At 42.4% G+C, this 26,745-nt stretch overlaps 1 protein-coding gene across 1 annotated transcript in view; it reads left to right on the top strand.

Moving 5' to 3' along the window:
* Window positions 1-26,745, top strand: part of Ap1s3 (adaptor related protein complex 1 subunit sigma 3) — a 64,282-nt gene that overhangs the window by 27,996 nt on the left and 9,541 nt on the right. Inside the window, exons 2-3 of the mRNA XM_013146148.3 lie at window positions 18,609-18,787; window positions 20,050-20,158. Of these exons, the coding sequence (XP_013001602.1) occupies window positions 18,609-18,787; window positions 20,050-20,158 (288 nt within the window). The remainder of the gene's footprint in view (window positions 1-18,608; window positions 18,788-20,049; window positions 20,159-26,745) is intronic.

Below are 26,745 nucleotides of genomic sequence, written 5' to 3'. Positions count from 1 at the left end.
ACCTCGTTATCGTCACAATAGTTGTTTTTTCAATTATGTATATCAAAATAAAATGAAATTCAGAACATTATAGAACTTATCAAAATAGAATATTGAATAGAGCAGTACCACTAATCAGAATAACGCAAAACACTAATAAAAATATTTGCCTTCAAAGAGATGGTAGAAGGAAATCCCCCTTATTTGCTATGGTCATCCCCCTTATTTGCTATGGTCAACATCCCAATAGATGCTCAGATCTCTGGTTCCCATTTGATAACAGGGGGCAGGGGAAAGTGGGTAGGGGATGTTTGACTCTTATTCCGCATACCAGTAGGCTCACTATTGCTTAGCAGGGAGGCAGGCTGGTTGCTTGGTTTCCCAGTCTCCTAAATTCCAACATAGCGCAGATCTCAGGAGATGCTGGTGGTTCTCCCCCTGGAAGGGCCGCAGCCTGGGCTCCAGGGTTTTTTAAGACTTCAACATGAATTTTCGAATGGCATAATCCATTCATAGCAGATTGATTTTCCAGTCCTTAAGTATAACTACCTATCTCTCCTTTCTTCAGTCTTTTCTGATAAACATTACACAATACAAACGAAGACATAACAATTTTATGTGGAATTTTCTTTACGGAGGGAACTTTAAAGTTTTACATAACTTAGGCCAGTGGCTAATTCTTAGCAGTTAGCCTTTTAATTTGCAGATTAGTCATCCACAGGGCTGGTCTGATGTTTAATTTTATAGTATTCTGTTTATACTGCCCCTTTTTTTTATTGCCTCTCTTTCCTGTTTCTCAAGTGTACATAGTTCGCCTCCTGTATTGAACATTTCCCATCTTACAAGCAGGTAGTTCTACCACCAGATGGTGTACAAGGATTGGGAAAAGAATTGAGAGGCACGAGCCAGTGTGGTTGCCTGCCTACATTTTATCTCACAACAAAGATGGATAACAACAGGCCAAAAGGAGCTGCTGTGGCTGTGTAGATTTTCATTACTCATATACATTTTCTTTCTTTCTTCTTTTTTTCTATGGAAATAGGAATTGAGGCTAGCAATGTTGAGGGGTAAAAACCTTATAAAATTTGCAAATAAACGTGAATGGAGAGTACTTGATCTTAGAATAGACTTGACACCAGGGTGAGATGTGGAAACTAGGTGCTTGGGTCATTTTCCTCAAATAGGCAGCTTTGAAATCACAAAAAAGAAATGTTTTTGATCCTGAAGAAGCCTTAGAATATTAGTGCAGTCAGTCTTCAGCCTTTTTCTAGTGTAGCAACCTCAAAAGCAGCCTCAACCAAAAGCAGCTCAAAAGGGCCAAGTTCATTCTCTTTGTGCTTTGAGCAGTGTATTTTTTTGCTTTTATAACTACTTGCCAACAATAAAACAGTCCCAGTATTTCATGTAACCTTCCAGACTGCAGGCTTCTTTAGCACCTGGCAAGGGTGATGGACGTTTCTTTTCTCAGCAGCACTAACTAAAACTGAGTTAGGGTTGTTGTTTGCATTGGAATTTGAGGGTCATAGTTGACTGTTTGTCTCTCTTGCTCCGTATTTTATTACACTGAACCTTTACCTGCATTTAATATGTTACCTGCCTCTACCCAGCCCAAGGAAAGTATCTGAACATATGACCCTTTCTCATATTTCCTAGATGATGGCAGGAAGTCTGGGGAGGTGGCTGGCAGCTGACTCAGGGCTCACCTGTCTTGAGGCTCCTGTAAACCTGTGCTTTTCTGTGGCTAGAAGTGGGTGGGAGGAGCAAGCGATTTTGCATAAAGGAGTATCTTAGTTCAAGTAGACAATCTGCAAGGAAGGTAAAAACTAAAAATTAAAAAGCTGGTACCATTGATCATTAAAAAGACACTCAAAAAGAATATACACACAGGTGAACAATTGGGGACTCCTAAAGTACCATCTTACAGGAAACTTGGGAAGACTGGATAAATACCTGACCAGAAGATGACTGGTCATCAGATGAAAGAAGCGAAGGAGCCTGAATGACTGATTCATCAACAACCTCGAGCTGCTCTGGGGTAGACTCCTGGCTTAAGCACTCAAAAGGTTACTAATGAAAATTGCCATTGAGGGAACAAGACAGCAAGTCAGCTAGAAATTGCATGGTCTGTTACTACCAAAAGAATCAGTGGAGTGTCCTTCTACTTACCTATGGAATAGCCTCTGAATAGTATACTTGAAAATTGCTAACAAAATAGATCTTAAATTATCCACCCTCTTCCACATGCATGACATATACATGCCTGTACCCAGGCACACGTGATAGTTAAGGTGATGGCTATGTTAGCTTGAGTGTGGTAAACCTTTCACATTGTGCATATATATCACACGTCCCATTTTGTACTGAATATATCTAAATTTATTTGTCAACTGATACCTCAGTAGCTGGAAAACTTTGTGTTAGGAATATTAGAATTCAAATCGAATGTTATAAGTCCTAAGTAAATCTTTTAAAATGTCTTTTTCAATCTGGAAGCTAGTAAATTAATAGTATCCTCCCCTACTGAACTGGTTCAGGTTGAAAAACAAAACCATATCGTATATAAAATCAAACGACAGCTCCTATTGGGTAGTTTAGAACAACTGACAAACTTTTGGATTTTATCTGACTCTTGCATTTGACCTGGGAGGAAGAAGAGAGAACAGCAACTCAGAATCCGGTTTTATGGCCCTGTCAAACAGGTACTCCACCACCTCTTATTAGTTTAAAGTTACTTGTTTATTTTTAAATCCAAGCCGCACAAACACACAGAATTTCAAAAATCAGAGATTATTTATAATTAAAATAGTGGCCGTTGCTTTGTTCCCAAATTTTTCTCCCAGAGGCAATTACTTTAAAGAGCAACCTTTTCTTTTACTGTTTGTCTTTATTTTTCTGAATCCTATGTCTTGCTGGTAGTTTTCCATTCATCGTGTTTTTACATTATGTATTTTCTGTGATGGTAACTGACCATTTTCTTTTATTCTGTCTCCCCTTCCCCATCCCCAATGCACACACACACATATACCCTAAATTAGTTTAAGACCCATGAATATGATTTCTTGTATAATTTTCCCTCGGAGTTGTAATTTTCTCATTTTTCCAACTTGCTCTATGTATCTGTCAGTATTGTACACTAGCAAAGCATCTCAATACCTGTCAGTCCTTTTGCCAACGATACAAAATCAACGATACCAACAGATAATCAAGTCATCTATGAAATCCGATATTCCTGCACACGGCAGACCCTCTCTCTCCTGCCGCGCCCTCCCACAGGAGTCCCGCTCAGCCCTGTGGGCTGCAGTCACTCTGGCCTTTTCCTTGGCTCTCACCTGGTCCCGTGTGCCCCTGCATTCCCTCCCCTGTGTGCTGACGCGTGTCCTCAGTAGGTTCTAGGAAATTCTAGTGGCATATTTCTTTTTTTATTTTCATTTCATGTTTCAGTCTTTGCCTGATTAAAAATATCCAGTGTCTCTTTAGCTCTCTCTTTCATTTGATTGATCATTTGGCTCTGGGTGGACTTCTAGTTTCTAACATCTATTATTACGAGAGTGTTGGAATGTTTCTGATTTCTGATCCCTTGGATATCCTGAAGTCTTTATTTGGTTGTTCTCAAGTTTTGTGCTACTGCGTTTTTAAAATTCATTATGATGCACATTCAGTGAGTCCTTCCAATCTGAAGTCCTGTTTCCTTAGTCCTAGGAAAAATTCTGAATTGTTTCTTTGATATTTTCTCCCAGCATCTCTGCTCTGTCGTGCTTGACATTTCACCTTCTGGTTTGGTCTCCTGATAATTCTATCTTTTCCTCAACTTTCCGTTCATTTTTATTTTATTTTGTTACACTGTCTCGGGGATTTCTTTATTTTGGTCATCATACTTTTAGCTTTCAAGAGATTTTTCTTGTCCTTTAAAAAACAGAACCTTATTCTGTTGTTACAGACTCTACCTTCTTTTAACTCTGAGCATATTTTGTGTGTGTCTGTGTGTATATGGAACAGTGTGTTCTGTATCGCACTTTGCTACTTTATCCAATGGTTTCCTTTTCTTTACTTGTTTCATGTCTTCTGTTCTTCTTTACATTTAATTTAAATTTTAAAAATTTATTTATTCATTTTGAGACAAAGCCTTGCTGTATTGCCCTGGCTGACTTCAGACTCGTGACCCTCCTGTATCAGCTTCCCAAGTAGCTGGGATTACAGATTTGTGCTCAGCTTCTGCCTCTTTCTTTCTTGTTAGAAATTTCTCTGAGATGCCCGGGGACCTGTGTGCTCTGCTTGGGTCTGGCAGTGGAGTGCTAAGACGTTCAGAGGCAGCTCTCAGTGTTCACCCAGGACTGAGAGGGTTGTCTGTTACCCAGTGGTCTGTGCTCTGTTACTTCACGGATTCAGGGAAGAATCAGTCTGTTGAATGAAGAGATGGGTTTTATCCTTTATCTAGAGGTAAAGGTAGTGGTTCAGAAACACTTTCTCTCTTGAATAAAGATTGAATTTGGTTTAAGAGGTAGGAGAGTAGAAGAAGTCTGTAAATATTTCTTCATAAGGACCTAGAGGGTTTGCATGAACGCTTCAGTGGAAATACAGCCTGTGTTAAGTATGCAGGAATGTGTTGCATAATGACCTTTCAGTTACCAACAGTGTCTGTTACAGTGGTCACATGATGGGGCTGGGCAATTCCTGTGTTGTCCAGTGACATCTTGCAATGCTGTATGCAGTGTTATTCATGTGTTTGTGATTGGAGCTGTTCTGAGTGTTGCACGTGCATGGCCTTTGCTATATTTATCCTTGTAAAAACTAATTGGGAACATTGTGCATGTGTGTGTACATGTTTGCATGTGATTATGTGTTCTCACTTAGCTGTGGCCCCTGGGAATGCTGCGAGTGGCAAATGCCAACCATAGCATAGGGCGATTTTCAGCCAGACTCCTGTCCTCAACCATCTCCTGTCATTTACCTTTTAGGGTCCAGGTGCCCCTAAGTACCGCCCATGGGCATTCTCCGTGAGAGATGGCTGGTTTCTCTTTGGGATCCACCTTTTAAATTTGTAGCTTTCCCTATTTTGCTAAATCAGTGGTCATACATGTGTCTCCTTTCCGTCTTCCAGAGATTGGTGGAAACCTTTCCACTCCTGTCATCTTTTCCATAGGCTCTTAGTCTTTGGGACGTAATACATTTTTGGAAATTTTATTACTGACCGTACCATGCCACTATGGGGGGGGGGTAACTAAAGGTCTGTGTGTAATTCAATATGTTTACTTGAACTTTCTTTTGATTCCTTATCTGTCACAATTATAAGCTCCCTGAGGTGCAGGACCCAAACCTTATATTTGTATGTTTTATAGTCAGGAAGTATTGGTATTGGTCAAATGAATAAATGATCTCTGCTGACAGGTCTCTAAAATCCCATTATCTTAGCTGGCTATTTCAGGCTCATCTTGACAGTGGGAAGGGTTGGTTGTGAGGTGGAAGATTTGCAAACTGACACATGAAAGAAGTTAGTGTTTGTCTTTATTCTCCTTGTTTATTACATTTTTCAGCATTAAGAAAAACAAGTCTGGGCTTGTTCCTGTTTCAAATGCAGGATTGTTCTGTTAGCTCTTTTCCTGCCCTTATTGAAGGTCAGCTTTCTGACTGTTTAACACACCCAATGTCCCACCCAAATAATTGCTTCCTAAGCTTGAAAAACAGAGCTGTATATAAGGCTTCTTCCTGGTACCCAACACTGACTAAAAGTTAAATATTAACACTAAATGAAAAGTGTTTTCACTTTTCTGTTATCATTTTCTTGAGCCAGCCCCACATTAAACATTGGTTTTGCTTTTTGCCTGGTTGTGGAATCCCTTTCTCAGGCGTGTTGTTCCTGCGGATGACTTTCCCCGCTGTCATTCAGTCCTCCTTCTGTTCTTCCTTTTGTCACAGTTTATAGCAAGACACGCATTTATTTATACCACTACCTAGCTGAGGTCTGCGATCAAGTCACGTTTCTGGAAACAGTACTTACCTGACCACGTGCAGTTGCTCTGGGGTGCACTGTTCTCTCCTCTATTCTGTTTCATTAAAAAGAAGAGAAATGCGATCCACTTTGTTTTGCAACTCAGCAATCACGGCCTGCTATTTCCAAAGCAATGCTGTCCTTAGTGTGAAGAGGGCCTAACCTCTGGGTTCCTCCCTTTCTCATTTCACTGCCAGATTAAATAACATTGCTTTGAAAGGAGAGAAAAGTAATTGTAAGAGCTCCCTTTCCTAAGAAGGCCACAATGATTGCTTCACACACTTCCTGCCTACTCTGTTTTGTCCTTTTACATACCTACCTGGCATCTTGTGGCTAGGAGACATTTGTCTCGTTACACAGTTTGTTATTTTTTTTTTTTTTTAAGATTGTATTTTTAGAGCAGCTTAGGTCCACAGAGAAATGGAACAGAAGGACAGAGACATTCCATGTACCACTGCTCCCTGCACTGTAGCCACCATCATTTATCAATGTCCTGTACCAGAGGGGTGTGTCTGTTACATCCTATGAGTTTGAAGCCCACCCAGAGTACATTGAGGTCCATTTTTTGTGTTCGACATTCTATCAATTTGGACAAATTTCCAATGGCTTGTGTCGCCATTTTGGTATGATAGAGTGATCCACTGCCTTAACAGTCCTCTGTCCCCCACTTTTTCATCCCCATGCTCTCTACAAACATTGGTGGTCATGGTTCCTACTGTTTTATGTAATACCGCAGGTTCTTCTGAATTGTGTGCCATCTCTCTGAGGTATAATTATATTTGTTGAAAGAACCTTGGCATTTACTTAGTATTAGGCCTTCAGAGAGAATGCTGACTGATATGTGTTGAACTCACCAAGATTCTTTTTATTTGTGTATTTTTTTCTAATTATAGAACCACATACATGAATTTTGGAAAGGTCAGTCAAGTACAAAGAAGAAAATAACAATTATATTTCCACTATTCTAAGATAACCACTATTAATAACAATGTATTTCCTCCATATAACTTCTTTATGAGTATAATACATTTTTGCTATAATATTACACATACAATTTATATATTTTTAAACATAGATATTCTTATTTAATTGAAACCCTTAATAAATATTACTTAAGACTTTAGTTTTGGATTTGAAGTTATTTTCTAGTTTTATTTATTGCTTGCATATTACTGTAAAGAACTGCATAAACATCTAGTACTTAAATATCTATCTGCATCTTAAGGTACATTTTAAGATAGGCTTTAGGAATAGAATTACTGGGTCTTTGACACTTTCCATTCAGTTACTTCTTAGGAAAATTAGAGTTCTGAAGAGGGCCATTTGTTTGAAGGATGAGAGATTCAGCTTCTCAGCAGCAGCAGGATGCAAGAAGATGGGCTTAGATTGGGAGTATAGATGGTGCCACCCTCCCAGAGAGGCAGGTGAGGGCTGAAGGCCAGGGCAGAAGAAAGTGTCCTGCAGCTGTTGGAGGGGCTGAGGAGCACCCCGAGTGGCAGTGAGGATGGAAGCGGGGACTGTGAGGGGCGACGTGGTGATGTAGAATAACTGACAAGAGAAAGGCAGATGACTGGAGATTCTTTACCTTGGGAGGTGCCCGGGAAACATCTAAGCACCATCGGAGGTTCAGCTGAGCTGGCCCATCACAGTTAGAGTGGCACCAACCTGTGAAGCCCTCTGTGATTTTTCTTGGGTGTGTGGGTATTGGAAAAAAGATCAAAATAGATGGGACCAGACCAGTCCAGGCTGGGATTTGCAGAGGAGCCATAGAGATTAGAAAAAGAACCCAAGAGGCCAAGATCAGAGGAATCAGGTGGTTTAAGATGTGTCAGAGGATCCAGGCCCCCACAGGAGAAGGACAGTCAGGTGTCGGTGTCGATCCCGGCCGGCAGGAAAAAACACACGACACGAGTAGTCGGCGGATAGCCTCTGATTTATTTTCTCTCTCCGTACGCCCTGTTCCGGGATCTCGGATCCCGCCTGAGGGAAGCCTCCTCTGGTCCGTTCCCTACGGCTCCTTGTGTGCTTCTCTCAGCAGTCCCTCTCCTTGGTGTGTGTTCTCGCCCCAGGGGTGGTGTCAGCATATATATGGACACATCGACCAATCACATCAAAGTAGGCAAGACGAGCTGATTGGCCAGCGTCAGCTGTTGCTGGGCAGACTAGCTTACAGGGCGTGTTGTTTACTAGCTAGGGAGCAGGAAATGGGCGCCATCTTGGCATACTCGATGGGAGGGGTAATCTAGCTCAGGCTTCACTCCTCACCACAGGCCTCATATCACTCGGTCGACGGGAGGGGCAATCTAGCTCAGGCTTCACTCCTCACCACAGGCCTCATATCACTCGGTCGAGCTCCCAACATCTCCCCCTTCTTTATTTATTAAGATAGTGTGGTCTGTGGGTCCATGTGAGGTGTCTGGGAGTGGGCCTATTTCGCAGGCCGAGGCATGAGAGAATGTAGAGGTCTATACCCTGCTGTGCATCACCTTGTCTCGTACATATCCTTGCGCCAGGACCATGCTCAAGGTGAGTGGTTCATTTTTTCGCAGGGCCAGGCTTTTGTGAACCGAACCTGGATGCATATAGACATTCATTCCTGCCTTCCCCTCAACCCTCGAGGCGGATGGCACTGCAGTACCCTTGGTCTCGCATCTCAATGCCATAACTCTCACTCCCTAGAGGACCCTCGGAGTAGAGCCTGTCTTAGGTTGATCAGGAGAACTTCTCCCGTCTTACCCGTCGTTGGCTTGCCCACTCAACTCTTAAAGCTTATATCTTGGGGGAGACACGGAGGGGTCAGCCGAGTGACATTTGAGGAACCGCGTAATCACTAATTACCAACCATAATCCCCGTTCACTACAATCACTAATTACTATTTTCTAATTATCAATGGGAACACGCCTTAAGCGTGGGGTCCTTCTAGTCTAAGTTCGCAGCCGCGACGGGGAAGGAGACGTACGTAATAATACTAGAACATCCGTAAGAATAATGGCGAGGGCAGCCACGTACTGGTTAAAGGAGCCGTGCCTTTCTAGCCTGAGCCCAGAAAACGCTAGGTGTGGAATCCCCTTGACTCTGGGCCAGCAACATCATCAATGTCATATGTGTCTTTTGGGTCGCCCTTATCGACCGCAGGCACCTAAGAGTCACGAGAGTGACAATCACAAGAGCAAGAATGATCCCATACGCAAGAAGTGACGAAGGTTTGAAGAAGGAGCCTATCTGGCTTAGGACATCATCAAAAAAGGAGGCTGTAAGTATAGGCACCTCTATCTGATCTAGCTGCCGGATAGTCATATCCAGGCGCACGCTAGCGTTCCAAAAGGAAGAATTATAGGTGGTGAGAACATAATCCTGAAATTGCCTGTAAGCCGAACGGTTGACCTGGATGGGGGTAACGCACAACTGGGTGAATGCCCATCTGGCGTCACATAAATTGTTAGCCACCTCCCAGAGTCCCTGGACTTCCTGAGCGATTAGGTCGATCTGCTGCTGTAACGCCATTATGGCGTTGTGCTGGAGGAGGTTGACTTCTTGTTGCTCCCTCAGCGCCAGGGAGGTGGTGTCCGTAAGATTGGTAAAGGCCTGAGCCGTCAGCGTAGACTGGGTCAGAGCAACGGCAGCCGTCACAGCCGTCGCAGTCAGAGTCACGAACAGTGCTGTCAGGGCCGCTGTGATCCCAAAATCTCTCTTACGTCTGAGCATGGGTAGTTGGTCCTGCTGATAGACGGGATGAACCCAAACAGATTCGTTAAAGGGAACCCACATCAGTGGGGGTCGAAGAGCCAACATAGCATACGGGAAAGACCCATTCCAGCAGTTCCCTGTAAAGCATGGTTGGTTACTGCACTTAAAGGAGATGTCAGCAGAGAATACCCATAAGTAGGGCGGTTTTACGCATGCAGCCTCAGAATTAAGGGTGACATTGGTGGTTCCATTAGAGGCAGAAGCGTTAATAGCGAGCATGGGTCTTAAGTCCATGCAGGCTCCGGTGGAGAGGCACAACCAATTTTCATTAAGGGGGAAGGGGAAGCTTATTGCCCACTTGTTGTTCACTCTCAGGTAGGACTCCCACCAGGTCAACGCGAATATGTTGTTACTACCGGATGGAGGAGAGAACCGGGACCACCAAGACATGTTTAGATGAGTCACTCCCACGCCGTCGACAGTACAGGGCTGCCATGAAAGTTGTGACAGGTCCACCATCTGTCTTTTTCGGCTTGGGGACACACGGTATGGGCATGTGGGGAAATCGGGACGGGTGTGCATGGCTGCTCGGGGTTTGCAGGTTGAGTTAAAAGTGATGACTCCGCCGCTAAGTGTGCCAGCTTTAAAACATCCAGGCGAATGCAGGGATGGGACAGACAACCTCACCGTCAGGGAGGTATTGTACCATTTTACAAGGAGGGGCAGGAAGCTAACGCAGGATCCCCGGTGACACGAGGGGTTACTATTAGTGGAAAAAATGACCACGTCATTGGTGATGGGAAGGTCAAAACGTATGGGTCTGATGGTTAACGGTATATCTGGTATGCAAGGCAATCTGGCGGAGCAGTTTTTTGCATACAACTTTGGGAGAGAGGGGGCTGTGGTGGAGATAGCGGCTAGCGCTGGCGGATGATGTATTGCTGCCCACACCAAGTCTGCTCCTATTTCAGTAGTGGTGGTGAGCATCAAAACCAGAAGGAAGGGGGCTGCCGGAAGGCGGCGTGGCCTAGCCACTCTGGCTGCACCGTACCCTAAAAGAGAGCCAATTACTATCGAGAGCATAATCATTACTGTGTCCCATAAGTCATACGGTATTCCTCGGTCGAGCAGCAATATCCTGGTCGGACCGATCTTGATTAGGCTGTCCGCTGCCGTTGAGTTTTGGAGTGTCTCCTGCATTATGTTTCGTTGGATTCGCCACACGCGTCAGCCGTTCTGGGACCCACAATGGTTCTCGTCCTGGTTCCTGCGGGAAAACACAAACCGCACCTCGGTTCCAGCTAACTACTGGATCCGGGCCCATCCATTGTCCCGTCAGGACATCTTTCCATTTCACCCATCCCCTATTGCCAGGAGATGGATTACAATGTTCCATGGCCGGGGAGTGATTGTTGTTATTCAGGTTCAGAAAATTGTATGTGAACAGTGCCATGGAGAGCCGTGCCTTTGGGGGCAGGCCCTGACTTATTCCCCCTTTTTGTTTTTGTAGAATATCTTTAAGGCTCCTATGAGCCCTTTCAATAATTCCTTGACCTTGGGGATTGTATGGGATGCCATGTTTTAACTGTACCCCCATTTTTTCACAGAACTCATTAAAGGCTCTGCTTGTATAAGCTGGTCCATTATCAGTTTTTAATATTTTTGGTTTGTCCCATGCGGCCCAAGCTGTCAGGCAATGATTGATTACATGAGACACCTTTTCGCCAGTTTCAGCAGTCGCAAATATAATATGAGAGCAGGTGTCCGTAGAGACATGAACATATTTAAGAGATCCGAATTCTATCATATGTGTGACATCCATTTGCCAAGTGTCGCCAGGAATCAATCCCCTGGGGTTAACTCCCGTTGATACGACGGGTGTGTATGTGGCGCAAGAGCCGCATAACCGTACGATGTCCCGCGCGTCAGCCCTGGAAATGTGGTATTGGTTGGCTAACGTCCTGGCGTTGACATGAAATCTGTCATGAAACAGACGGGCTTGTTCTATTGAAGATAACATATTGAGTATCCACAACGGGCGAGTGGCCACGTCAGCTGCCGCATTGCCCTGTACCATGGGCCCTGGCAGGCGCGTATGTGCTCTTATGTGAGTGATGTATATTTTGTTGTGTCTATTTATCAGCAGAGTCTGGATAGACAAAAACAAATTAGTCACTTTGGAGGTTGGCTTAATCGGGCCCGCAGTCTCAAGGACCTGCATGGCATTAACAACGTATTTTGAATCAGAAACAATATTAAGGGCCCCTGGGAACTTCTCGAGGACGGTTTGTACAATTTGTAACTCTACCACCTGTGGTTGATCTGGTTCAAATTGTATGCTGATCGGAGGCATACCTGAGACCACATAAGCCCCTATCCCGGTTTTTGACCCGTCCGTATAGATCGTTGTTGCAGGAGTAAGTGGTGTGGACGCGGTGATTTTTGGAAATATCACCGGATGTTGAGTAACAAACTGTAGTATGGGGTCCCTGGGGAACTGGTTGTCTATCTCCCCAAGAAAAACACATCTCAGGATGGCCCACGTATCTATACAAGCAGTCAGGATTTTTATTTGAGAAGCGGTATAAGGTACCCGAATAGCATGGGGTGCAGAGCCAAAATGTTGGATAGCCCTGCCATGTGCCTCCAAGGCCAGGGAAGCGACCGTTTCCGGATAATGTTCGATAATCTTGGCAGGTGAGACCTTAGGGTGCACCCACAAAAGTGGTCCCTTTTGCCAAATCACTGCCGTAGGTTGAGAAACGGTCTGCAACAAGCAGACCTCAAAAGGCTGTTCTGAGTCAATTCTCCGCAATGCAGCTGTACTTAGGGCTTCCTCTATCTTTCTCAGAGCAACTCTGGCTTCCGGGGTGAACTCCCTGGGGGAGGCAATATCCGGGTCTCCTTTCAGGAGGTCGAACAGGGGCTTTAAGTCCGAGTTAGGGATGTGTAAATAAGGTCTGATCCAGTTTATATCTCCCAGTAGCTTTTGCATGTCATTCAAGGTCCTTAGGCTATCTGTTCTGATGGTTACCTTTTGTGGAGAAATCGATGTGGGGGAGACTTTGGTGCCCAGGTAGGTCACTATGTCTCCTCCCTGAATCTTGTCAGGGGCAATATGTAAATTTGCCTTTCTCAGGGCCCTGACCAATTGGCCAAGCATATCCTCCAACTCAGTCACATCTTTTGCACTGATTAGCAAATCATCCATGTAATGAATACATCTAATTCTGGGGAAGGCTTCACGCAAGGGGGCCAGTAGAAAATCAAGATACATCTGACACATGGTGGGACTGTTGGCCATACCCTGGGGTAATGTAACCCACTCGTACCTCTGATCAGGACTCTCTTGGTTAATGGTGGGTAGGGTAAAGGCGAATCTGTGGGTGTCCTCTGGATGCAGGGGGATTGAGAAAAAACAGTCTCTAAGATCTATGGCATAGACTGGCCAGGACCGAGGGATGGCTGAGAGGGCTGGTAGTCCCCTCTGGATCGCCCCCAGGGGCTGCATCTGTGAGTTGACAGCCCTCAGATCATGGAGCAGCCTCCACTTGCCTGATTTCTTCCTGATAACAAAGACAGGGGTATTCCAAGGGGAGGTTGACGGCTTTACATGTCCCGCCTGAAACTGGGTTTTGACTATCTCAGTTAATGCTAAAAGCTTCTCCTTGGGTAAGGGCCACTGAGGCACCCAAACTGGATTTTGAGATTTCCAGGTGATCTTAATTGGAGCGGGCAGGAGAAGTTTCTCAGTGACCCCTAGGAAAAACCCAACCCGTGTCTACCTTCCCTTTTTTCTACAGGTACGGGGGATGTCCGGCCCTGCAGGGCTGCGCCCAGGCCCTTGCCGGGGACATATCCCTGATTTTTGAGTATCCCTTTGGCTTGGGGAGAGCAGGTGGATGTAAGAGTGACATCCATCTGGGTGAGAACGTCTCTTCCCCACAAGGATACTGGCAGCTGCAAGACAAAAGGTTGAAAATGTCCTCGGTGACCTTCCTCATCACCCCAAGGCAGGGTCACGGCACTAACCTGGGGGGCAGCCACTATCCCCAATCCTTGGAGTGTGTTGTCAGCTGTGTTGGTAGGCCAACTAGGGGTGGTGTCAGCATATATATGGACACATCGACCAATCACATCAAAGTAGGCAAGACGAGCTGATTGGCCAGCGTCAGCTGTTGCTGGGCAGACTAGCTTACAGGGCGTGTTGTTTACTAGCTAGGGAGCAGGAAATGGGCGCCATCTTGGCATACTCGATGGGAGGGGTAATCTAGCTCAGGCTTCACTCCTCACCACAGGCCTCATATCACTCGGTCGACGGGAGGGGCAATCTAGCTCAGGCTTCACTCCTCACCACAGGCCTCATATCACTCGGTCGAGCTCCCAACAGTCAGGTTCATGAAATGAGAGCTTGGCGGGATTCTTGCATAGAGGGACCAACACTGAGGTTCTTTCCAGGAAGCCGAGTTTATCTGGGCTGGCACTGACCTGGTGGATTCACATCTAAAGGCTGAGCCCCAGTATGACAGAGTTTTGCCTTTCATACAATTCTTGTGTCTTTGTCTGTTTATATGGTGACACACTAACAAACTATAGCTGGATTGGGTGCAGTCTGCGTTACAGAGCCGTGATAGAACTGTACATGCATATACAGGAACTAATTGCATCACATTGTCTTTCTTTGTACTAAGAAGGCCCCCACCACAGTTTTGGCGAGAGGCCCAGCCGCATTCCTTGGAGAGGGTCCCGCCACTGGAGAAGAGGCACGTGTTCTTTGTATTTGCTATATTCATGGCTCAGATCCTGAAATACCAGGTTGTCCTGAGAAGGTGGCTTTCATGGCGTGATAGATTTGGGACAGACTCCTGGATTCCTCTTTTCTTGGATGCTGACCCAGTTAATGAACCCAGGTTAGGAGCAGGAAGATTTGCAAACATTGAGAAGTAAAAGTAAAAGTAAAACTTTGGAGCCTTCACTGTACATATTCAACTGGAAAGAGGATGCTAACTCGGGTTCTTTTTTCTTTTTCTTTTTTTTGTGGTACCGGGGATCGAACTCATGACTGCGCGCTTGCCAGGCAGGTGCTTATGCCACTGAGCTAAATCCCCGGTGCTTCTTCTTTCTTTCTTTTGTTTGGGGCGGGGTACGAGGGATTGAACTCAGGACCTTGCATTTGCCAGGCAGGTGCTGTGCTGCTGAGCTGTATCCCCGACCCTGCCTCTGGCTCAGTACTAGTCTGCTTTGTGCTCCCCTTAGAGGCCTAATGGTGCCTCTCTGGACAAGCTTTAGAAACATAACAAGAAAACACCCAGTATAGTTCCAGTTCCAAGTCAACGTGAGAATTTAGGGATCTGCCCAATGAGGCAGGGGATTGCCCTGGTGGATGCTGTGAGGACAAAGAATGTGTGAGAGGAGTCATCTGCCACAACCAGACTCCTCAGAATGGTGGCCGATAGAAACGGCTCCTCTGGCTGGGGATGAGAGATGTGACGGAGCCTGCCCCCCCCCCCCCCCCCCCCCGCAGGCAAGCATCAGCCCACCTGCGCACAGCTGGTTAGCTTTTGTGGGAAAGTCAGCCTGTGCTTCTTTTTCCCAGCTATGTTTTTGCAGGAGAATGTTGGGATGCTGTTTACTGAATTCACGTTGAGTTTATTTTTGACATGGAATTCAAGTTGACTCTGCAAATATTGAAAAAAAACCCTCCCATTTGCTTTTTTGTCCTACTTTTAAGCTAATGCTAATCAAAAATAGTATTTGATTAACCTCTTGAACGTATTAGTCAAATGTGCCCTGAATCACTAAACTGATAAATTGGATACAATTAATTGCTAGAGGTGATGAACTTGTGAATTGCTGTGTTTTATTCTGCCAGTTTGTTCAAGCTACACCAGGAAGTCTGACGAGAGAATGGTCCCCTAGCCAAGCTCAGTTCTTATCGGAGCAGAACCTGGGAGGACTGGATCTTTCTAGCCATGTCCTAGGCAGCCACAGTAATTGGATAACCTTGAATGGATTTGTTGCTTCTTTTGAACATGGAGCACATTTTTGTGTTTTACACAGATTTATGTATCAAGTCCTGAGTTCACAGCTAGGGTGGAAATTGCTGTTTGTTCATTGTTCTGTATCACCACCGTGTCAACAGGAGCATCTGATCCTGAGCTCTGTGTGTAACATCGAAGTAGCAGAAAGGAGACTGCCATTAACCTTAGCAACTGATCCTGTCTCTCAAAAGAACTGGGTTTAAAGTAATGTTTAGCCCATGGAGAATCCCAGAGGACACACAACAGTGAGAATTATGAGATCCAAATATAGAACCAGGGGGGAAGTCAGCTGTCTGTGGGAGGCGAGGTGCATGGTACAGGAAAACCTCATGGCGGCCAGGAGCAGAGAGGGAAGGGGGAGGCAGAAAGAGAGAGAAAGAGAGAGCGTGCACAAAAGACAGACAGACAGACTGCTGAGACCCCCTAGGGCCTGGCCTACCTTTCAGAACATACTCCAAGTGGCCTTCCATCCACTAGGCCTCACCTCCTAAAGATTCTTCCCCCTCCTAATGGTGCCATCGCTGTGGGTCAAGCATTCTACAAATAAGCTTTTGGGAGGACATTTAAGATTCAAGCTATAAAAGCCAATAAGGAGGAAATGTAAAGCGTGGATTATTTCTTCTGGAAGAAAAAGTCTAAGGGAAACTTTGAAGGCTGTCTTTGAATATGTGAAAAATAGTGATATGCAATATCCTAAGGGTGGTGATATCGTCTCTTTATATATGCCCTGTGGATAAAAATCAATAAAAATTGTTTTAAATTTTACCAAAAGAGATTTAGGTTAGATAGGAATGAAAAAATATTTCTTGCGAGGCAGTGAAAGTGAACACCTAGCAAATGTGTGGACTTCATTTCTCTAGTAAGAATCTGACTGTTCAAAAGTTGATGGATTCAGCAGTTTCATCAAGCAGAGAGTTTTGCTCTTATAACCATTCAGTTGTAGAGTGATAGTTGTCTTCGTGGCAACTCTTCTTGGAAGCAAAAATATCCTTCTCAATATGGTTCCTAGGCAATAGTGACTGTAAATACATTCCATTACGGAATTATTTATTCCCATGTCATTAGGGGAAGTGGGTATTTTAAAAAATACTGTGCTGTAAGTGGATAAAATTCCACACTGAGGGTGATTTTTCTTAAAGCCGCTGAATGACTGGAGCTTTTAAGCTTGGTTTCTCATCACCTGTGATGTCTTCATTCTCAGATCCTTGCTCTAACAGAGGTTTCCTTTCTAAGACGAAAGTTTAGCTGTTAAGCAGACTTTAAACTCATGTCGGTGAAGAGGTTTGTTTCATCTGGCTCTCAACTATTGCCACCTCGCGAGTGGTCATGGCTCTTATGATATTCACAGCTAAACCTCTTGAATGAAGAGCTAAATATTATATTTGTAAAAAGTTGAACAACTTGAACAAGTACTAGAACAAGTACTTATTTTTCATTTTCAATATGTCTTTTCTCTTCACGACACAATGATCTGTAACAATGCATTTTCTTTTTTTAAAAACCAAAAACTCAACAAAATAAATGATGCTTTTAAGACTTGACCTTCTAATGTGATGTGTTAAGGAAATCGCTTATAAAATAAAGATCAGGTCATTGGATAATTTCTGAAAACAAAATCTACCTTGCTTTCATGGAACCATAGTAAATTTCTAAATTGAACAGTGTCTTCTGCTAGTTGAAACTTTTGAAATTTATTTAAATCTGAATCTTTATTTCAAAACTTATTTGAAAATAAAATCATTCCTGGTATAGTCACCACACCTTCTTAATTGTTAAACTTCTGTGATGCTAAACACTGCTGTAATTAGAGATGGTTGATTCTGCAGTTCTCACGAAAGCAAACCACCATGAGAATGAGTAAAGAGCTTACCTCTGAGACAGGTTAGGACCTTTCTCCCTCTTTCCCCTTGCTAAAATCTCACTTTCATTCCTTTTCATTTCTTTGTTTTCTTTCTTTCTTTCTTTCTTTCTTTCTTTCTTTCTTTCTTTCTTTCTTTCTTTCTTTCTTTCTTTCTTTCTTGTCTTTTTGAGACACTGTCATACTATGCAGTTCAGGCTGGCCTTGAACTCACTTTGCAGCCCAGACTGGTCTTGAAATTCCAAGGATCCTCCTGCCTCAGCCTCCTGAGTGCTGGGATTATAGGAGTGTGCCACCACACCTGGCTCCTTTGCATTTTTGCATTCATTTAATTTCTATAGTTGTGATATGAAACTAGGGCCTATTTTTTTTTTCTAATACCAGAGATTCAATGCAGGGCTTTGATATTGAGCTATATTTCCCCCCTTAATTTTTTTAAAAATATATTTTGAGACATGTTCTCACTCCATTGCCTGGAGTGGGCTTGAACTTCTATGTGTTTTCTATGTCAGCCTCCCAGACTACGAGGACTACAAGCATGGTCCATCAAGCCCAGCTTGAATGTAATTTTTAATGCAAATTTTCTACTTCTTCTTCTTCTTTTTTGTTTTGTATCAGGGATCTATTTCATGACTTCACACTTGCCAGGTAGGCACTTATGCCACTGAGCTAAATCCCTAGACCCTCGTCTACTGTTATTGACTTAATTTTTTTTTTTACCAGAGAAGAAAGAATTTGATTTTTTTAAATCAGTGTACTATTTCTCTGATATATTTTTTTCTCTTAATGGGTTTAAAACTCTTAAAAGGAATTCAAACTTAAAAAGTATCTTCATCTCATACAAGTAAGATATATTTGTGCTGTACACATTTCTTTTTTCCCCCTCTCTTGTGGATTAAATATAATTTACCAGATGAAATGGTTCTCATGCTGAGAAGTGTGTTCTCACCCATTCAGACTTTATATTCCTGTGTAAACCCAGACACTGAACTTCTGTGTCTGTGCAGAACGATTGGTTGCCCACGTGTTTTTTTCCCTGTCCTTTATTTGTTCTAGATACAATTCATATTGCTCTTCAGTCGACAAGGGAAATTGCGGCTGCAGAAATGGTACACCACTCTTCCTGACAAAGAAAGAAAAAAGATCACCAGGGAAATTATTCAGATTATTCTCTCTCGTGGCTACAGGACAAGCAGTTTTATCGACTGGAAGGAGTTAAAACTTGTTTATAAAAGGTGTGAGTAACTTTATGAGAAGGGAATTTGTCATTATTGCTTTGTTTGTTCTAATCCTGCACATTTTAGATTGCAATATAAATTGCATCGTTTTCTGCAATTTTTGAAGCCTGGAGCCTAAGATTTGTAGCAGCGGAGTAACTGGTGAAGAACTCCTATTTACTGAAATGACTTTGGGATGTCTGAATGAATTCTAGATGAGCTATGTTTTGATAATGCATATATGAATTTGAGAAATATTTTATGAGCACTTAATACGTTCTTGGCATTGTCTTCATATCTGAGGCTACAGCAGTGAACAAGAAAGACATAGCATTCCTGCTCTTATGGAATGTTTACTTATTAAGTAAACAGATAAAATATTTTCATTTAGGAACCAGTGCTACAGAGAAAGGCAGGATAGGGCATGGAAAGATGGAGACTTGTTCACTGGGCGACTTTTATGTGCTTATTCATGTTTGTGGATGGTAAACTGAGACCCAGAGTTTAGGTACTTAGTTCTCAGTCACAGTAATCGAGTGGTAATTAGCACGGTCAGGACTCAGATCAAGATCTTTCTGGCTTTCAAGCCTAAATATTGTTTTTATTGTACCTGCTTGACGTAGACCATACTAGAAAGAAGACGTAAGAAAGAAACTTCAGTTTATAGGTTAAAAAAAAGAAAAAAAGAGGCCTGAGAGATTTGCCCAGAAAGACCCAGGTAACTGATGCTTCAGCCAGGACCGAACTGTGGCCAGGCTGACCCTGCATCCAGCATCATAAGCAGCAGAGTTTCCTAAAACCCCATGGGTACACTCTGCGGCAGCGCAAGCTTCCTCTGTGGGGCCCAGCTTTAGTCTTGATCCAGTGAGGCACGTTAGAATGGGCACATTACAATGTAGAGTGAAAAGGTGGGGAGCACTGACTCCCGAGAGCCTCATCAGGGGCTTTCACAAAGGCCAGTCATAAGCTGAAAAGAGGCATAAATAAACTTGATTACCGTGGGCCTGGAATACCATCTCCCTGATCATAGCTTTTCAAGGTACAATTTTGTTGAAAGCATTGCATGTAATCGACACAAATGACTCACCCACCACAATATTTTTTATATATTCTGTTTTATATTTGGGGAAGATATTTGAAGTGCTGAATGGTGATTTCACTCTTGGATGGGGAGAATCTGTGGAGAAAAGGAGGTGGTTTCGCATGTTCGTTGGGAAAACGCATCTGTAGGTTGTTTAATGTCTCATCGTATTTGCTTTCTTTATGTTTCTCTTTTCAAGGTATGCTAGTTTATATTTTTGCTGTGCAGTAGAAAATCAAGACAATGAGCTCTTGACACTAGAGATTGTGCATCGTTATGTGGAGTTGCTGGACAAATACTTTGGAAATGTAAGTGTCCTTCTGGTCTGTGAGGATCAGGCACAGACTTCGTCTCAGTTCTTCAGTGTCATCTCTCAGTTCCTTCTCTCTGAGTCCAAAATACAAATTGCATTTGTCCCGGTGACAGTGCGTGTCTGTCTTGGATCAGACATGGGCTCTTCTCCCAGTGTGTAATTCTCAGCAGAGTCTCAGTGGAGACCTTTTTTCAGTGAACCCAAATTTAATCATGAAGGATTTCTTGATTATTCTTTCTCTTACTCTTCCTTGATTTTGTCATCTCCTTTCTACTTTAAATTTCTATCTCTTCTCTTTCTTCCTAAGCTGCAAGTCTTTTAGTATTATTAATACATAAGGGAAAAAGCAAACCAAATCCCCAAATCATATCCTTTCCTGTTGTTATTCTATAATGTTTTATTATTATTATTTGCATTGGCTTCCAGGGCATACTACACCAATATCATATTACAGCTGTCCCAGTCTTCAGAAACGGATCCGATTTTCCTGCCCCAGGAGATCACATCACCACTGAGGCCTCTCATGTTTTCCCCTCCCCACAGCACTGTATCGTTGCTCACTGCAGTGCTTTCTCTGTGTTCTCTCATCTTGGCTCTGTTGTGACCCTGGTCACTTCCTGTCCTATGAGTCTGGACGCTGCTCCTTGGAAACTCCCTTTCCCCCTCCTTTTTTCAACCTCTTACTTCTCTTTCCCTGCATGTGACCCCTGACTCTTTAGGAAACCCTGTGCCAGATGGCCCCTCCTCACTGGTGATGTCTTCGCTGAGCTTCCCATGGTCTAGAACCAGACTCATCCTTTGAAAATCTAATCTATCTTGGTGAAATTTATTATATTACAGAATCCTCCCATGCAAAAGGACAGTTTCTTTTTTTTTTAATTTAAAGAAAAAAAAAACAGAAAAAGAGTAGAAATAATACATAATTTTAAAAAAACAGTAAGAAATCACTGGTTGATAATTAACTATTGTCCTCTTAGAAACAGTTGTTCAAGTTACAAAAGTGAAGCAGAGAAAGTGGACATTCAAACAGCGAGACTGCAACAGTATTGTTCAACTATCTAACAAAAACCTAGGAATATGGTTATCAATCCTACACACTTCAACATACATGCAGTTATATCCTTTAGAGCACTTTCTTTTCCTCTCCTTTTTACAATAGCAATTACACATTTTGGGTTTTATTACTCCTACAGTTCTTATTTCTTTTTACACTACAGACATAATGTGATATTTATAAATATGATTCTTATTTATTTCACTAATGAGGATAGCCTCAAGTTGTCTCCATTTGCCTATGAAGGCCGCAAGATCATCCTTTTTTATAGCAGAGTAATATTCCATTGTATAAAAATACCACATCTTTTTCATCCTCTCTGTGGTTGATGGGCATCTTGGTTGTTTGTTTCCAAGATTTAGCTATTACAAATTGTGTTGCCATGAACCTGTGTGCACATATATCACTGTGATATGACCTTTTCAGTTTTTGTGGGAAAATACCCAGGAGGGGAATAGCTGGATTGAATGGAACTTCCAATCCTGGTCTTCTGAGAATTCTCCATACTGACTTCCACAGTGGTTGCACCAGTCTACACTCCCACCGACAGTGGAGCAGAGTTCCTTTTTCCCCAGCAGCTTCGCCAACATTTGTTATCAGTTGTTTTCTTGATGGCAGCCATTCTTTCTGGGTTGAGATGAAATCTCAAACCTGTTTCAATTTGCACTTCTCAAATGACCAGTGATGGTGAACATTTCTTCATGTATTTATTCGCCATTTGTATATAAGGACAGTTTCTTTTGTCTTTCTCTTTCTGTTACTAGAATCTGCCTTTGTCTGTTCAAATTAGACTAAAATCTATTGTCTTTCTACTGTTACTAGTATAGATTAATAAATACGGGATTTCAGTTTTGCTTTTCTTTTAACTTTTGTCTTTGGCTCTTTCTGCCTGTGGGCTCTCTTTTGCTTCCTTTCTTGGCCTGTTGGTTTCCATCTTTCTCACAAAGTACAGGTCTAGCTGTGGCGCTCCTTCAGTCACTTTTGATTACCCGTCATGAATAAAGTTTAAACCTCCTAGGTTGGGACTTAAGCTTTCAAAACGCTGGTCCCAGACCACGCCTCCACCCTTGCTTACCCCTCTTGGCGCTCTGTGGCCAGTGCTCCAGGACTTGGGCCAGTGAGCGGCAGCCCTAAGTCATGCAGAGCTGCGTGGTCGTCACGGGCTGAGTCTCTGCGGTCACAGCGAGCAACCTGCTTGTTACTTTCCTTACCACTAATAACCCGTTTGGGGCCGGATTTTAGCAGATACTCTAGAAACATTTAACCCATTTCACCACTGTAAGAAATAAGTCCTTGGACTTGGAAAAGTTTTCCTCTCAGAAATATTCTCTGCCCAGTTTCCTTTTTCACTGAAGAATTTTTTTAAATTAAGTGAATTTGCTTTCCAAGTGAAATTTTATCAAATGTTAGAAGAATTTGCTTTCAGAAGAATTTTTTTGTGTTCTCATAATGGAAGGAACAGACTGAGAAATATTGCTTGTAGTTTTGTCAGATTTCATAAGTTTCAAAAGTTTTCATAATATTGGACACTGGAAGGATTTATAAAAGGATTTTCTCTCCCTCCTTTTGTCTTTTTTCCTTGTAAATAAGCTAAAATGCTGCTGCAGGGATTTCACTATATAGAAGTGATAAGACAGCTACACTATTTTATCTTTGTCCTGTTTCACCAAGTTTTTTAAAAAAAGAAATTGGCAAATATACATTTTTGCATGTAATATTACTTCATAGAATAGTTTCTTTCATTCCAGTGCATTCTGACATTTTGGTACTTTTCTTTGAAATAAACTGCAGATGTAGCCTTTTGCAAGGGGCTGGAGCTCCCCTATACTTTGCCTTTCCCCCCTCCTTTCTAAATGCTTGTTTGGCCTGTTCTGTTTTCCTGTACTCAAAAACAAAAACAGTAATGAAACACCAGTGAAAACAGGAAGTGAGGCTGAATTTTGATTTCAATGTTTCTAACCAAAATTCAACCATATATCTCAGGAAACTTTACTTCTTGAGAGGATTTGAATGACCTTCACGCATACAAAGGCAGCAGGAGACTCAGAAGGAACTCCTACTTCTCCAGTAGGACTTCTCCAGCCTCTTCTGAGGCACCTTTAGAAGCTCTGTCTTTGTCATGAGCCATAATTTAATTTACTAAAAAAATGCAATAATCTTTCATTAAGCTAAGAGCACTTCAAGGCTCTATGCCCCGTAGGTATTCAATTCTTATTAATTAACAGTGATGAGGGAAGGCTGCCAGTGTGATTGTCATTGACATCATCCCAGGAATATATTTCTCTTTGGTTTTCTTTTTCTCTTATGCTAATACCAGAGGTTTCCTTGAATTCCTTATATTATCCAGGGAAAGATTTTGTACTGAGCTTTCCCTCTAACTCTAAAAAATATTATCTTTTGAAGACAGATATATCAAAATCTCAGGTTACTAATTTGTTATGTATTTTTTAAAGCACTTTTCAATTCCAGAGAGATTTATAAGGATTAACCAGTTAATCTTTGTGTCCTCAGTTAGCAGGATTAACCCCAGTTTATGGAGGCTAAGAAGACATACCTTAGAGTCCCACAGTAGATAAGGGTCTGTTTGAAGTTTAGACACCTGTCATATTTTCCATTGCAGACCACGCGTAGTGTGAATTTGCAGTGAGGCACTCAGAGCGCGTGGATGTTGCTGTCCCGGGAGTTTTCTGACTTGACGTAAGCAGCTTTTCCCCTGTAAGAGAAGGAGCACGGTGCAGGCTGCCGGATCCCACTGTCAGCCTGGCCACTAAACGGATCTGTGACTTGTGACCTTTCTTCTATCTCTAGATGAGAAAAATGACACTCAAAGAAAGGTTAATAGAAAGAACTATTTGCTTTGCTAACCTCATGGGGCTGATGTGTAGGCCAAGCAGAGAGTAAATAGCAAGATTTTATGAACTGCTCCTTGCTCTATAGTTGAGTGTTGCATACAGTTCTTTTTATTTTGTATAGAGCTTTATAGTGTTTATGTAATTTATTTTTTTATTTTAAAAAAGGATAAAACCAAGGAAAATAAAACAGGATAAAACCAATCAAAATAAACTAGTACTTAAGAGATATAGGACTTCAAAACCTTATGCAATCAACAGTAGTTACAGTAACGCTTTTTGTTGTCTTCAAAATAGCTGCAGATACCTTCAGACATGGTAAAAATCAAACAGAACAGAATAAGAGTAGAAACAATAAAAAACAAAACAATGAATGCAATGAAGGACTTCAAAATAAGCTAATAGTAAATCCAAAATGGCTACCATAATATGTCTTGCTGTTTTTTAAATAGCTGCTCCTGCTATCAAACAAAACAAAAGAGAATAAAATCCAACTCAAGAAAACACTGAGAATGATATGGTTTCCAGGCGGGGATCACTCCCTGGTGAGGCCTGGTCCTCTCTGCAGGCTGTGCATGGCGCTGACTCACAGAGAGAGCTTGGGTCTGGCTGCCGTACTCCAGCATCGGCCCACGCGTGGTGCTAGTTTCCAGGCAGGGACCTCCTCCTAGTGAGGCCTGGTTCTGTCTCTCCAGTCTGCGAATCTGTAATTTCTCATTTGACACATTTCCTGCATGTGGTTTGAAACTTTCGTATTTAGAATAGAATTCATTTCAGGGCAGATGCTTCTCAGACTTTATCCAAAACGATTCAGTTGGTGAAATGCCAGAAATAATCTCATCGCAGCATGTATTCTATCCAAGACGATCTCAGGACACACTGCAGTGGAACGCAAGGTGAGGTCCTCTGTAAGCTGTTTTCCAGGTCCACGTGTTTATGAACATGGTGCACGGAGAGGAAGGCACAGTATTTCCATTATTACATAGCCTAGAGTCTCTTGAACATCAAGCGCAAAGCTCTTATTTCCTGGGAAAGAACCTGAGAGTAGAAAGACTTGTATAATTAAGTAGTAACTGAGGAAACCTGAATTTTACCTGGGATATTACCTCTTTTTATTCTTAGATGGAGTTAGACTCATTGCCTAGCCATACAGTAGCACTTTAGAGTTGTTGTAAGTGAAATACTTGCTCATTTGTATCAATCCCAACAATGCCGCCGAATCTAGTGCCTTTATTTCTCTTAATGATCTAAGATAGTAACTACATTACATGTATGTGTGTGTGTTTGTGTCTGATTGTGCACAATACCTTATCTGATTCTTGTAACTTGAAACTAGTCACAGTAAGTTAAATGCCCCACGGCTGCCGGAAGACCCTACAGGCCTGGGAGTGGGGTATAAATAATTTCCTAGAGCTTGCATTGGTGACTGTCAGGCCCATTCTGCAGGACTCTGATTGCTGGTTTATCTAATGAGGTGCCTGTCAGTCTTGGATTCCTGGTCTACCCCATCTTGAGTTTGGAGGTTCCTCTGTACCCACTGCTCTGATTCTTGACCTTGGCCTCTCCTGATCTCTGCTCACTTCTTATTTCTATGTTTTTTTTTCACGTGCCTGTGTGTGTAATCTGCAATTCCTTTTTACTTAGTTATACTATTTAAAACTTCAAAATACTGTCCATTTTTCATGTCCTTTGCTAAAATACTGACACCAATTTTATATAAAGTCACAGCATTCCATAGTGTCAGAGAATTATCTGGAAGACCCTCAATCCCCAGCAGAACAGGGCTATATAGTTTTAAAAATGTGATTTCATTCTGCATATTATTCAACACGTTTCTTTTTTTCCCCTCACAAGTCTATTTTGAAGCTTTTTTCCTACATCTGTGTATCTAAATTTTCATTCTTTCCAAATTTTCCATAGAATTCCTATGCCATTTTGGCAATACGCAGCCTGGGTCACTTAAACCCTGTCTCAAGACAAAAAATGACAAAATGGTTGAGGATGTAGCTCAGTGCAAAGGATCTACATTCAGTTCCCACTACCCCTACTCCCCCAAAAAACATTTCCTAAGGATGGACTTTGACTTGTCTGCAATTATTATTATAAATGATGCTTCTGTTATTTTTGTTATTCATATACTGCGTATTATTGTTACTTAACTTGAGTATGGCTTAAAAATAAATTCCTTGTGGTGTGGGTCAGAAATCTACATTTAAAATTGGTAAATGCAATTTAACCCTCCAAAATATTCTACAAAATTTATAAATTCCATTAATAGTGAGTGTGAATATATATTTGTCTGTACCATCACCAGGCTAGATATTACCGTTTAACTTTCAGATGAACACTTCAGATTTCAATGTTCAGATATTTATTTGTCTTTCTACTGATGAAAGTGCACATTTTATTAGGTGTGTATTGGTTGCTTTCCTTTCATCTCTTATCTGTGAGTCATTTTCGAATAGCCTTTATTTGCTTTTTCTATTATGATTTGGCTTAGAGATTTGCAGGAATCCCTTCATATCATGGGTATTAGCCCTTCCCCTCCACCTACCCTTCTCTGCCTTCCAATCATTGTCCCCACACTGTTGCTGTGATTTTAACCTTGCTTGTAGTGGTTCTGGGTCCACACTGTGTTCCAGTCTCTCCAAATGTTTGTGTAGAAAGCTTTGTTCCCAT

This window comes from Cavia porcellus, unplaced genomic scaffold (genome assembly GCF_034190915.1).
Source record: "Cavia porcellus strain 051 isolate PalLab524CR breed Dunkin Hartley unplaced genomic scaffold, mCavPor4.1 scaffold_1, whole genome shotgun sequence".
Classification (NCBI taxonomy): Eukaryota; Metazoa; Chordata; class Mammalia; order Rodentia; family Caviidae; genus Cavia; species Cavia porcellus.
Note: the sequence above shows the minus strand (reverse complement) of the source record. Positions and strands in the feature narration are given on the sequence as shown.